The sequence below is a fragment of the Spermophilus citellus genome (assembly GCF_964194105.1).
Source record: "Spermophilus citellus genome assembly, chromosome: 3".
NCBI classification, from domain to species: Eukaryota; Metazoa; Chordata; class Mammalia; order Rodentia; family Sciuridae; genus Spermophilus; species Spermophilus citellus.
The window spans coordinates 128,820,129-128,833,768 of record NC_138184.1 but is presented as its reverse complement, the minus strand read 5'-3'; the positions used below and the strand labels follow the sequence as shown (position 1 = coordinate 128,833,768).

At 55.6% G+C, this 13,640-nt stretch overlaps 1 protein-coding gene across 6 annotated transcripts in view; it reads right to left on the bottom strand.

Annotated features, from left to right (window-relative positions):
* Positions 1–705: 705 nt before the first annotated feature.
* The window catches only part of CAMK2B (calcium/calmodulin dependent protein kinase II beta), a 103,857-nt gene continuing 90,922 nt past the window's right edge, over positions 706–13,640 (bottom strand). For 3 of the 6 annotated variants that reach the window (XM_081287009.1, XM_081287007.1, XM_081287008.1), the window contains 9 exons: positions 13,157–13,201; positions 11,611–11,659; positions 10,254–10,367; positions 9,650–9,778; positions 8,315–8,443; positions 3,859–3,934; positions 3,682–3,776; positions 3,208–3,441; positions 706–2,871 (listed from right to left, as the gene is read on the bottom strand). In XM_081287009.1, coding sequence (XP_081143135.1) covers positions 3,209–3,441; positions 3,682–3,776; positions 3,859–3,934; positions 8,315–8,443; positions 9,650–9,778; positions 10,254–10,367; positions 11,611–11,659; positions 13,157–13,201 — 870 coding nt within the window. In that variant the 3' untranslated portion in view covers positions 706–2,871; position 3,208. The remainder of the gene's footprint in view (positions 2,872–3,207; positions 3,442–3,681; positions 3,777–3,858; positions 3,935–8,314; positions 8,444–9,649; positions 9,779–10,253; positions 10,368–11,610; positions 11,660–13,156; positions 13,202–13,640) is intronic. The other 3 variants (XM_081287010.1, XM_081287011.1, XM_081287012.1) reach the window with 1 other exon arrangement.

The following is a 13,640-nucleotide window of genomic DNA, read 5'->3' as shown; positions in this document are numbered from 1 at the left end:
AGAAAGGGATTTGCTCTGTGCTTAGATTGGAGATGTAGGGCTAAGGCCTGGGAACCTTTCCTCTTTGCACCCAGGTCAGCCGACAGACCCCTCAGCACCTGCTGACCCTGGAGGCCCATGGCTGCTCCTGGGTTGTCTCCTGGCATCCCTCTGCTCCCACCACTCTAGATCTCTGACCTGGACTCCACGTAGTAATCTCTGTATGAAGCCTCCTGACTACAGTAGTTGCCTAATGTCCATGCTGGTCTGAGTGTCAGCTGTCTGCATAATCTATGGGAATAGAGCATGGCTGTGGCAGGCACATGTCCTCACACCCAGAATAGCCCATGTCAAATGGCATGGAGGCATAAGGAGAGACCCAATGGGACACTCAGGGATCCTGGTCTTAGGGCTCCTTCCTGCCTAGAGGCTGCCCTTCCTGGCCTCATCTGTGTAGGCCACTGGGGTAACTAGAGAGGTCAGGGCATTGGGGATGGAGGCCTTTTGGGGTGGACAGCCTGGAGCCCAGAGGACTTGAGAGACCCAGACAAGGGGTGAAGACAGCTGTTGCTATGACCCACTAGCCACCCTAGAGGGACATAGGGCCTCATCCCTCTGCAACATCAGGGGAGGGGCCTGAGCCAGGTCAGGGCCAGGGAGTGGATGTGGGTCTATACTGTGGGGCAAGGGGTTGGCAGGGTCCCAACATAAAGCACCCAGCTGCAGTTGAAGCAGTTTGTCCTGTTTTTCTTTTATTTGCAGTTTCCCGAGACAGAACAAAATAAGAATAATTTTTGTACACCTACAAGGCTCAGAAAGAAAAGACAATGAAACTCAGCAAAAAGAGAGAAGAGGAAGGGGCCGCCAGCACTGCAGACAGTGACTCCCTGCAGCACTGGCCAGCGGCTAACGCCACCACCCGCAAACACCTAGCTAGCAGAGCAGGTGTGTCCTGCTCTTTAGAGAGGGTCATGCAAAAGAATTATCCCCCAGGAAAAAAAAATCCCCAAATTATCCCAGACAGGCAGCTCCGTGGAGATAACAAGGTGAGTGGGAGAGGTGGGGAGGAGGCCCCAGGACGCCAGGGTGGCCGGCCGCGGGGCTGCACGCTGTCCATGGCAAGCCCTGCCGCTGTCCTGTGGCCTGAGCCACTCGCGCGGAGCCTGGCAGATGTTTACCCTGTGTCCATGGATGAGGACAGCTGTCCTGGGCACAGTATGGACGAAAGGTGGTGTCCACTGAGTGTCCATGGGTGGGCAGTCCCCTTGGAGTTTAGGATCCTGTGTCCTGTCCCCCACTCTGTGCCCCTCCCTTGACTTGATTTGTGGGGGAAGATAAAGAAAATCCTTGTTGAAAAATGACGTGAATTGAAGGTGGGTAGCATTGGGGTGGAGGCCCTTGTACCTCTGCACTCAAGGCTCCTACCCACTCCTACCAATCTGGCTTCAGACCCACCTTCCCTGGCCCAACTGCCCTGGGACTCTGTCTTTAGCCTTGCCGTGGCACCCACCATCACAAGGGGCCGGGACCACCTCACAGTGAGCCCAGGCAACTACACCTGGGAGCACCACCGGCCCCTGGAGGCAGCACATTGTCCCTAGGGACCCTCCCTCCACCCATCAGTGTCTAGCCCCACACCCATACATCTTGCCCCCAGCCTAACCTCTTTAGGCTGCATCCCTGGCCCACCACCACCCTTGGCCTTCCACGTGCTCCTGGATGGCTCCCACAGAGACTTCTGCTCCAGGCCCAGGTAATGAAAGTACTCCTATGTCAGCAAACAACTACTCAGATCCCTGCCCAGGCAGAAGCCCAGCACCTTCTTACCCCTCTTTCAAACTTGCTGTGTCACTCAACCCAGCCCTGAGCCCCCTAGTTCCCCATCTCTGCAGATGCAGCCTGGCCTGCTCCCAGCATCCATTGTCCATCAGAGATTCCAGACCCACAGTCCTTGGTAAGGTCTGCTCCCAGCTGCACAGGGAGGAGCTGCCCAGGCTGAGGGAGGGCCATTGTTGTTCTGCTGCTGGCCAGCAGGGAAGGGACAGGTACTCCAAACAACAGGGAAGCCAGCCTTTGGCTGATTCCCCTCTCCACAGCTGGACAGATCAGAGCTGCAGCCAAAGTGTCCTCTTGCCAGGCACAAGGCCTGGAGGCAAATTTTACCCTTCCACACCTCACTCCCCAAAGGACCAGAGCTGGAGCCCAGGGCCCTTGAGGCTTCTCTGGTAGCCTTGGGGGCGGTGGTCTCTTGCACACTCAAGGGGCGAGGGGCTATCCATGCTGGATAGTGACTTGAGGAAGCCCACACCCAGCCCTTCAGAGGGATGAGGGAAGGGAAGGGAAAGCAGGAACAGCAGCAACTCTCAGGCACGACTAGCGGGAAAGGAGGCAGCCCAGTGGCCCCACAACCCTCCCCAAGACACCTGACACCACAACAGCCAGGCAGCACACACAGGGCCCATGCGTTGGCGGGAGGATGCAGATGCCTGAGGTGTGGGGTGAGTGCGATACCTACAGACTAACACCGTTCAGCACGCGTGGGGGCCTCGTGGGTATGTTCATGCCCCAAGGGCTCCCCAAGGCCAGGAGCGAAACGGACACACGTGGAGCTTGGGTGGGGAGCAACCCCACAAATGCCAGATTTTTACAGCTTTTCCTTTCTTTAGTTTTTTTTTTTTTCCTTTTCCCATTTCATCCGATGTCAAATTTTTTTGAGTGGTTGTCGTTGTCGTCATCTTATTTTTAAAAACAAATCACGTCTGGTCTTGTTTTCTGCAGACACAGGCACCAGGGGAGGGGGCGAGGCAGACACAAACATGCGACAGGCAGGCCGTGCGCCCAAGGGCGGCCGGGCTCCAAACACCAACTCTGTCCGGTGAAACAGGCGCAGCTCTGAAACAAGGGTGGGTCACCTTCCTCAGCACCCCACCCCTGTACCAGGCCCCCAGGCCTTGCTGTCTACAAGAGGGCCCCCACAGGGAGTGGGCAAGTTAATGTTCACAAATGGGCCTGGCGAGAGAGGGCTCCAGGCTCAATTACTACCTGGGCGTTGGCCCCTGTGCCTACCACAGGTGATCCCCATCTTAGGTGCTGATGAGTGGCGCTAGGGAGCCCCTCCACTATGACCCACCAAGTTCTGGCCTGCACGGCTTCTCCAGCCTCATCAGTTTCCAGCCTTCAGGGTGTGCCCTGTGACACTGCTGGCCATTGTCCCCAAGGGCCACTCACCTCACTGCAGTGGGGCCACAGGTGCTCCCGAGCAGTGGAAGTGCACATTCTGCCACTTGCCATCACGGCGGTGCCACACACGTGTCTCTTCGGACTGGCTGGTACGGGGCCGGCCCTGCCCGTCGATGTACTGCGTGAGGCGGATGTAGGCGATGCAGGCTGCGTCCTCACCAATGACGTGCACATGTGGGTTCAGGATGGTCGTGTGAATCGGCTTGCTGTTCTTGGCCAGCACTGCAGACAGGTGGGGACTTGGCACTGAAGATAACTGGTCCCTCCAGCAATTCCCCCACTCTGCATGCACTATAATCCCCCTCCACCTCAGCATCTGACTTGCACACCTGGCTCTCTGCCCCCACCACCTTGGCTCCCCTTCATGGGGATGATTCCATAGTTGGCCACAGCCCTGCCCCTGACTGAAGCACTTCCTTGAAGGTGCTACCCCCTCATGCCCACCCCAGTTTCCTCACTCACGGTTCTCAAAGTAGAATCTGTGGAAGTCCATCCCTTCGACCAGGTTGCCTAGAGCTTCAGGCTCAAATGAGGTCAGGCCTGGGTCACAGATTTTCCTGGGGGGCAAACCCAAGTGAGGAGGGGCCCAGTTTTCCATCCTCCTCAACAACCCCCCACCCCAGCCCCCCAGAGACTCACGCATAGGCTTCAAAGTCACCATTGTTGACGGCCTCAATGAGCTGCTCTGTGGTTTTGATAATCTCCTGCTTCCGGGCTGCAGGAAAACACTGGGATGACCACTGGGCACTGAGGTGGGGGGCCTGGGTGGAGCTCGAGCTGCAGGCTGTATCTATGTGGCGGCTCCCACCCTAGTTTCTGCTTCTGGTTTCTAGAAAGGACTCCCATGCCCTGGCACCTGTGCCCAAACTATCCTGATCACACCACTCCCTCCACAGTCATCAATGGCTTCCTCATTTCCAAGTGCAATAGCTCTATCTCATTTTTCTTTAAATGTTTTTAAATGACAGAAATACTTCATCCATATAACAAAATGTCTGAAAAATGCAGAAAGGGGGGGAAAAAGCCCTTTTCACAACTCGCCCCACAATGGTCCTCCTATCTCCATGGGTCCTACCTGGGCTTTCCTGTAACTTCCACCCTGACTTATCTGCCTGCTCCATCTTCCACCTTTGCCTTGTTAACTTAGTACTTCCTTCCCCCAGCAACTCTTTGGAAGCTGGTAAGAGTGGTGGGTTACTAGGGGTCAGCACCAGGCAGGAACAGCCATCAGCAGACTCAGGGAGTGACTCCAAGGTCCCTGGAGGGTGAGGGGCTCCTGAACAAAGGCTAAGGTACAAGATGGTCCAGGGATCCACAGGAAAAAATATGCAGTCTCTGGCTACCCCATATCCTGCTTTTCCCTGGAAGCCACAGCCTGTGGCTCTGCCTATTTATTGTCCTAGTTCTGGGCTGGAGTCCTGGCAGACCCTTCTACCCCAACTGGCCTCAAGTCTGCTGCTGCTCCTTGCTGACACTTCTCCTGGGTTCTGGCTCTAGGCTTCTAGACAGGCTCCCTAACCTCTAGGGCAATAAACTGGAAGCCCCTTTGCTGCTTTAATTACAGTTTATTGTAAAATTTTTAAAGATGAAAGCAGCAGACAATAATATATCCCATGGCAGGGCTGCCTGTCACCATTTTTGCAGCACCTCTGGGACACAGAGGAACTTGTACCTGGAAGGCAGGGAGGAAGCTAAATCCACCACTGCAGAGACACTGCCTGCTACATGGCAGCCCACGTGTGACCACATGTGCTGGCAGAAGGCATCTGTGTCTGCCTGCGAAATATGAGCTATCCTTGCTTGGTCCTTGCAGCACCTGGCCAGTGAGGGCAGAAGTTGCTCAATGGCACCTCTGAGGAGTTGGGTGCATTCATGTGTGAGAATGTGCATGTGTGCACACACATGCTTGTGCATGCAGGCAAACATGTATACCTGTGTATGAGTGCATGCATGTAGCAGTCATGCAGTGTGCATGTACACAATGCTACAATTACACACCTGCATGTGTGTATGTGACACAGTGCATATCAGTGCCCATATGCTGTGTTTGTGGGTACATGTCCATATGTGTGCACATGCATGCATGTTTGTGATCTGCCCCTATCTTGGAAAGGCCCTCTCTCCTAACCCAGCTATACTTGTGCCATCATTCTGTTTCCATTTCTTGCCTGGCCTTGTATCTAGATCATATCACTGTTTGTGTTCAGGGTAGTCTCACAGCAGGTGCCTAATCCCACTACTCACACAATCAATTCTAGAAAGATGGTCTCCAGGAGGAGTGGGTTGTGAGTTCCAGAAACCCTTTCCCCTCCAGTTCCTGTTCCTAGTCCCACATCTATATGCCCAGCTCTGGGAGAGTACCAGGGCTCTGTTCCAAATGTGCAACAGCTATTCTGGTCCTTAACATCTGGACCCCACCAGGGTTGCAAAATTCTAAGTGCCCATCATGCCCCACTTCACCTATTCTTTCTGGAGGTGGCTCAGAGCTTCAGGTCTGAGCTCTCCTGAACCTGCAACCAAATTCTTCCCCAGTCCCAGAGCCAGGCTCCCTGGGCTGTCGCCCCTGCCTTCCACTGTCCAGAATCTCCTGACACTTGATAATCCCCTTTTTAACAGAGTGAGCTGCCCTCCTCCTCCTGCTATGCCCTCAGCACAGGGCAGAATCTGACTGGAATGGAGGACATTGTTTTGTTTCCAGTGGGCTTTGATTCTATAGTCACCTTATACTGTGGTAAGTGGAACCAATCTTTCATTTGAGGAGTATAGTTTTAAACAAACTATAATTAAAAATGGGAGTCAATGTAAAGAGAAAATGTTAAGTAAGCAGAAGAGGAGGTCCATGGTCATAGCACCAGTCAAGAGGCAGTAAACAGGGTCTCAGAGTTGGAAACAGGATCTGCTGGGAGAGCCTCCTGCCCATTCTACAGGTAAGGAAGCTGAAACCTGTGAATTGGGGCCAGACACCTCTTACCCTGAGGAATGGCTGCTGCTTAGATCCCCATGCAACCCAGCCCACTCTGTCTTTCCAAATAGCTTGTGGGCACTTTTGAGTTCTTGATATCCAGGTCTCTGGAGAAGGAAACCACCCATGAGGGAGGGAGCAGGGCTCCCCCAGCATGAAGGGATGCCTGAGGCATGATGCCTGCAGCTGAAGACAAGATGCCCTGTCCCCAACAACTCCAGGGAAGAAGCTCAAGTGGTGGGCAAGGTATGGCCTGGGAGGGTTTTCCCCAGCCCAGTATGAGCCAGGGCCTCACACTACCTGCAGCTCTCTTGCAGGAAGCTACCAGCCTAGGGAACCTCCTAGTGTCCAAGTGGGGCTGGTGTAGAATCTGACCCCAGCTGGCTCAAAGCCCTGTCCTTCAGAATCAGCAGTGGTGGGAGGCAGGACAGCTGCCCTGGGATCAGCCTGGATCAGCGTGGATCAGCCTGCTTCATGCATAATCCCCGATTAGGGGGCTAGGCCTGGGGTGCAGGGAGCACCCGGGTAGGAGGGTCTGGCCTGAGGTGGGCCAGTGGCACCTGGCTATTCACAAACTAAGATAGCTGTGGGCACCTTCTCAAGAAAGGGGGGAGATTCAAAACCTGCCTGCAGAGTGGCATGGAGCTGGCACTTGGTGCCCTCCTCCTTCCCTAAGTTCCACAGACTTCTTTCCCTGCACTTTGCCTAGCCCTGCCCAGCTCCTTCCAGGGTAGCCAAACCATCCAGTCCTGTTCACAGACCCTTTCTTGTAGCCCTTCCTCCTCTAGCCAAGTTCAGAACAGACCCTAAAGGAACAAGTCTATGCAATGGTCCCTAAGGTGACCCAGCCATTCAGTTTCCCCACAGGCCCTTACCTAGAATAGCCACCCAGCTAACTGTCCGGCTTGCCCTCCATAAGGGCAGCAGGACTCCTTAAAATCAGATGAGATGCTGCAGAAATAAATGCAAAAGGGTGCTGATACTCCCAGAAGCCCCACTTTGTGCTCACCCCAGTGCTTTTCCTATTTGCCTCCCTCATGAGCTTTAGCTGCTGTCCACCCCACGATTGACCCCCAACCCCCTCACCAGCAAGAACCTGGCCTCTTGCCTCAGCACCTCATCTCCAATCACCCCAGCTGACCTGGAGCCCCTTTGAGACTGCAGGCTGCATACCCCCACCCTCTTGGGCCACTGCTTCTGTAGGTCTCTCTGTCTCCTCTACTCTGCCCCAGACACCTGCAGCAGTCCCCCAAGGCTGGCCTGCAGAGTATTAGGGACGTGGGTGGTCCCAGGCCCCACCTATCACAGGTACTCACCCAGCCACTGCCCTGCCATGCCGAGCCCCTGGCCCGGCAGCCTCTTCTCTGAGAGCATCTCAGCACCACCCCCAACTCTGTGTCTCCCTAGAGGCGGGGATGGTGGCGGCTGCAGCCCTGGGATATCATCCATCCCTGTAAGTGATACTGGCCGGCAGTCAGCAGACAGACTGGGGAGGCCGCCCAGTCTGCGCCTGTCTCTCCCGCCTTCTCTTGCCCCTGGCTAGCCCTCAAGTCTGCTCCCTGATGTCCAGCTGGGCAGCTGGAATGCCAGAACTTTTCAGTACCCAGGACTATGTTTCTTTTCCTGCCATACTATCCACACAAGTCCACCCTCATCAGAGTGCAACCTGTACAATGTGAAGGGCCCTGGCCAAATAATGGACCCTCTGCCTCTTGCACTGAAGATCAGCACTGCAGGGGCAGCTGCCCACTTTAGTTTCCCATCAGAAGAAAGCTATGGCCCACAGGGTAGTGCACAGGTTAGCAACAAACACGTCATTTGGGATGCTTTTCCTATATGCAGGCATTCATATGCACATGTGTGTGCGGGCACTTGTGCACACACATGCACACCGGCACGCACGTGCACATGCATACACACATACTTCATGACCATAATTTTAATTTTATGAGACCAAATGACTTCTTTATGTGCTTTGATGCAAATCTCCATGACCCAGTAGAGGGACCCTGTGTCCCCCATGTCTCCAAAAGCTAGGCCTTCCCAGAGCCAGGTTGGTGACACACCACAGCAGGGGCTCACCCCCGTTGAGCCCTCCAAACAGCTTCCAGGGCCACTCAAAGTGCTACTTACACGGGGTGGGCAGGGGGCCAGGGAGAGTCGGAGATGGGCAAGGTGGGGGGCCCACTGGCAGGGAGCCCTCAGCTTCTGGGGTACCTGAGCCCCTCCTCACCGAGTTGAGGATGTCAGAGATCCTGGGGGCTGGGTGGAACAGACAGACGTGAACACAGTGGGGTGAGGGGACATGCAAGAGAGAAAACTATGGGCTGAGAGCCAAGCCAGAGTGGGAAGACAGAGGGAGATATAGGAGGATGGAAGGTAGACAGGGGGATGTGTGGGGATGTGGGAGGACAGAAGGAATGTGGGGAGCTGGCTCCAGAATGAACCAGGATGCCTTTGTCTGTCCAGGTGGGCTGAACTGGAAGCTGCTATGGGCAGAGGGTGCCCTCCAAGGAGAGGCAACCTGGCCCAAAGGAAGCCACAGGATATTTTTTCATGTAACTGGCCCTTGGGAAGGGCTTGATAGATGGGGAAAAAATGGATGAGGAAGGGAAGGGAAATCTTTCTTTCTCTTTGGTACCAGGGATTGAACCCAAGGATGCTTAACCAGGGGGCCATATTCCCAGCCATTTTTTATATTTTATTTAGAGACAGGGTCTCACTAAGTTGCCTAATGCCTCGCTGAGTTGCTGAGGCTGGCTTTGAACTTGTGATTCTCCTCCCTCAGTCTCCCGAGCCACTGGGATTACAGGTGTGTACCACTGTACCCAGGGAAGGGAAATCTAAGAGGAAGCACGATCTTGGCCCATGTGGACAGCACAAGTCAGTAAAGGCCAAGCCTTTATGATATATCTCTTTGCCTATAAACTGTGGGGACCCTGACTGGGGTTCCAATTTCAGCACATTCCTCAACCCTCCACCCCTTGCTGAGGAAATTGTGCTCTGGGCTTGAGGGTACATTGGAAACCAGAGGCATCCCTGGGAGTAGGCTCCTGGGCATTGTGGCAGGGCAGGGTGAACCAGATGTGAAGTCAGCAAGGCTGGAAAATTCTCAGCAGAGATTGCCTGAGGGGGCAAGGAGGGGCCAGGCCAACTGCCCAAGTGTAGGACAGCCCTTCTGAGGGAGAGGCCTAGAGCTGACAGCGAGGTGGGCGGCGAGCAGGTGGGGAGTAGGGAGTAGGAGATGAGCCACAAGGACGGCTGGGTCCCTGGAGGCAGAAGCCAAGTAGCTGCCTTGCTGAGTTAGCGCATGTGTCCCCAGGAAGCCCAGCCAGGCTGGATACCCATTGGGCATCCTGGCCTGGGGCGAGCTGGGCCGTGCACAGCAGGTGCAGGAAGCTGTGAACGCTGGCCATTCGCAGTGAGCCCTCAGCAGGAAAGGCAGCAGTCCTGGAGGCCACTACTTACACGGGGTGGGCAGGGGGCCTAGGAGACCTGGAGACAGGCAGGGTGAAGGCCCTGCTGATAGGGGCCCCTCGGCTTCTGGGGTTCCTGAGCCCCTTCTCACCGAGTTCAGGATGTCAGAGATCCTGGGGGCTGGGTGGAACAGACAAGACATGAACACGAGGCAGACAGACGCATGAGAAGATGGCAGAGCCAAGAGGAGGGAGGAAAGTAGGGCCCTGGGCTCAGACTTCCCACATGAGGGCTATCTCAGCAGCAAGAAGTCCCCAGAATGGGACAGAGAGATAACTGGGCTATTCTTGGAGATCATGGTATCAAGACCGGACCCTTCAAAGCCTCCCAGACTGCCCAGAGGCAGGCTGTGAGCTGGAAGGTAGGCTGGGACAGTTTCCCCATAGACAGAGGCCTCTGGCCCTGGCTTATATGGAGGTGGCATTCACTGGGCAAAGGCAGCTCTGGGAGCCTGATGTAGAGGCCAAGGGCTGAATCAGGCTGGAGCCATTGGTCCAAACTCAGTCCCCCCCACTTGGTTCTTGAGTAGCCCTTCAGAGAGAATTGCCACGCCCTTCAAAGTGATCCCGGCAGCAGCAGGGCCCGGGCTACTTACATGGGGCTGGCAGGGGGCTAATAGGAGTTGAAGATGGGCAGGGCAGGGGCCCCTCAGCTTCTGGGGCTCCCGAGCCTCTCCTCACCGAGCTTAGGACATCAGTGACCCTGGGGCCTGGGGTGAACAGAGGCAGGTGGGTAGGCGACAGGCACTTAGGAAAGGGGGCAGCAGAGGCCCCATAATGGGCTAGAAAGGGGAGGAGGGAGGTTATCGCTGAACCCCAGACCACTGCTGGGAGCTGGAGGGTGAACAGAGATGGGTGAGGAGGGTCATCCTTTGGGGCCACCCACTGGGGTCAGGAAGCCTCATTTGGTGGCCCCTGGCCAGGACCTGTAGAATCAGGAAGTGGGAATGACAATTACCACAAGGCATTGTGGCCACTGGGCTTGTCCTGGCTGAGGTGAGAGAGGCCCAGTGGCCCTGTTCTGCAGCCCCAGGACCTGCCCCATATTGGTTTCCTGCCTTGTCTCTGAGCCTTATCCTGTCCCCCTTGTCCTCTTCTATCTCCCTGCAGAACTGAGGCTCAGCCACCTTTGTTATTGCCCCATGCTGAGGGCACAATCTTGAACAGGGAAGTATAAGTGGTCTTCATACTGCTGACTTTAGGGCCTGTTTCAATCTGTGAGGGAACAACATAGATGTCCACTGTCCTGTGTTAAGGGCCCAAAGCCCTATGCTTGCCTCACTCTGAAGCTTGAGGGACATTCAGGAATAACATCACAGCTGGATGGGATGGGTAGGATCAGAACCCCCATCTGACCCCTGGGGCCATCCTAAAGGGCAGCTGATGGACTATGTAATAGGTTGCCTGGATGGCTACCAGGCTACTTCTGGGGAGTTGGACAAGGCAGAAGATAGGCTGGGGGACCACTCGATGGTGCCAGGTGCCTTGTGGTCTTTGGGAGGAACACACAAGGCTGTGCTCTGCAGGAAGAGCTTTGGGATCAGGGTATAGCACTGAAGCCCACCACAGGGAGGGCGGGGGTGCTCCCGGGAAACGAAGTATGGTTCAGTCACCCAGCCACTCACCAGTGCAAGATGGACGGAATCACAAGCTTAAGGAACTTTAAGAGAAGAACAACATCTTGAGCAAATTCTACCCTCATGCTTGGTCCCCCATGGGAACTGAGCTCCTGGCTCCCAGAACAGAACAAGCCCCAATTCATGGCCATGGCTTCCTCACTTGGACAGGGTACTTGAGAAGCTTGGTGGTGGTCTCAAAGCTGCTTCTTGTCCACACTGGGAAGCCTCTGACACCAGGTCCTAAGCTGATGTGTTGCAGGACACTGGACCCCCTGAAGGCTTATCCACCCCAAAGAGTAACCCAGCATGGATGGGCTAGGTCTCTGGTAGGTACCTTTAGCATCTTCATCCTCTATGGTTGTGTTGGTGCTGTCAGAAGATTCCTGAGGAAACAGGGGAGGTGCAGGTCAGGATGTGATTGAGGACAGAAGGGATACAGCCAGCAGTGGGACTAGCCAAGGGCTCTGGGTCAGGCCTGTGGTGGCAGGCCTTGGGGCCCCCCAAATCTTATGGAGCAGTAACTGGAGGAGAAAGCTCCCTGATCTGTGCAGGAGCCCTCTCAAGGCCTCATCCTGCCCCACCATAGGCAGCATCCATCCACATCCCCAACAGCAAGGGCCTTGACTTCCCTTTTCCCAACGAGACTCTGGGATGCTTAACTGACTGTCTAATGAGAGGAACCAGCACTTTGAAATTTCAAGACTTAAAACACAAGGTGATTTTTCTGACTCCTGGTGATGTGCCTAGGAATTTGACATTTAGATGGAGCAACTTTCAGATTCAAGTCTCTTGGGGCCCCAGACAGAATATACCTGCCACCTAGCCCCTCCCCAGAAAAAAGTGAGATGCCCACCTGGGCCATCTGCCCCTCCAAATCCTGCCAGGCCCAGCCCTTCCCACCTCAAGTGTCTGTTGCCCTTCAGAGAAAAACAGTATCCAGATGCCTCATGTCTCCAGGGACCTTGCTCTATTCCTCAGAAGGAATATCTATCTCATAGGTCCCTGAGGGACTACCTGCTGGTCTGGACACTGACTGGACTTTGCTCTGGGCCCTAGGCCAGAACTGGAGGTGTTCAAGTGTAGGATCATGGCTCACCTCAACCCAGAAAATGTTGTCTAGGGGTCCCTCACAGAGAAATATGATCCCTCTCCAGACACACAGGGCCCAAGGGGCACCCATCATCCAAGCGGAAGGAAGACAGGTCTTTGGTGTCTAGCACTGTGGATGCCCACAGCCTCTGGTCCCTGCCATGGGATGGTGTCTTCTGGAACCTTCAGAAGGGAATGGGGGCCTCATGAGGGCATTCTGGGGGTTCATTAGGGAGCTCAGGTCCTGGCATAAGTCTGAACTGCTTGCTGGCATGGGTGCTGTACTGGAAAGGGTTCAGCCACCTGCCCATCCCTCCCACCACCACAGAGAGCCAGCCCCTTCCCCGGCCCCAGGTGATGACGCCAATGTGATGGAGCAGATGGCAGAGCAGAGGGTGGGGGGGTCCGCTCAGCAGGAAGCACTGGGGCTATGCTAGGGATTGAGGGGTGGGGGGCAGCCAGAGGGGCAAGGACAAAGTTCCTGAGCCGTGGACCTGCCCCAGTGCCTGTAGTAGGAGGTCCCCTTAGAGTCTGGCTGAGAGCTGGCATGTGGTGACAGGGCACATCTGTAAGATTTCTTCCCAGGGAAGCGCCTGGCGCTTCGTTTTCTGCTGTGGTCCCCAGGCAGGTGGGCCTGTGGGCTCTTCCCTGCCTTGGGAGTTCAGGCCACTGCACACCTGCCCTCCACTCTGGGCACAAATGCTTTCCCAGGTCACTGTCCAGACCCTCCTCCTGGGCCCGGCGCCTCCTGCCCGAGGAAAGGGTGAGGAGGAGTGAGGCCGCTGCAGTACCTTAATCCCGTCCACTGGGTTATGGATAACGGTGGTTTGAGGCTCCTATAGAAGGCGGCAGACAGAGGAAGGAAAGAGAGGGAGAGTGAGAAAGAAGGAAGCAGAGGACAGGGGAGCCAGGGAGACAGAGGAGGAGTGGGCAGCGGCCAGAGTCCACCCAGAGAGAGTGCAGAGCAGAGGGGACAGGGATGGAGGCGACAAGTGGTCAGCGAGATGGCCCAATAGGGATGGAGGCAGCAGGTGGTCAGCGATGGCCCTCAGGGCAGTGGAGCAGGCTGGGGTCCGACCAACATGATGGAACCAACAGATCTTCCCAGGCTGGAGACGGCGCCTGCCCTCCCGAGGGATGATGGAGCTCATGGGGGCCAAGAGAAGCTGCAGATACATGTGGGCTCTGCCTCCAGGAGTTCTCCCCACCCTTTGCTGCCTGGACCCTCTGCCCCAGCATGGGGGAGGCACAGGCTTAAAGATGCCATCGGGGTGG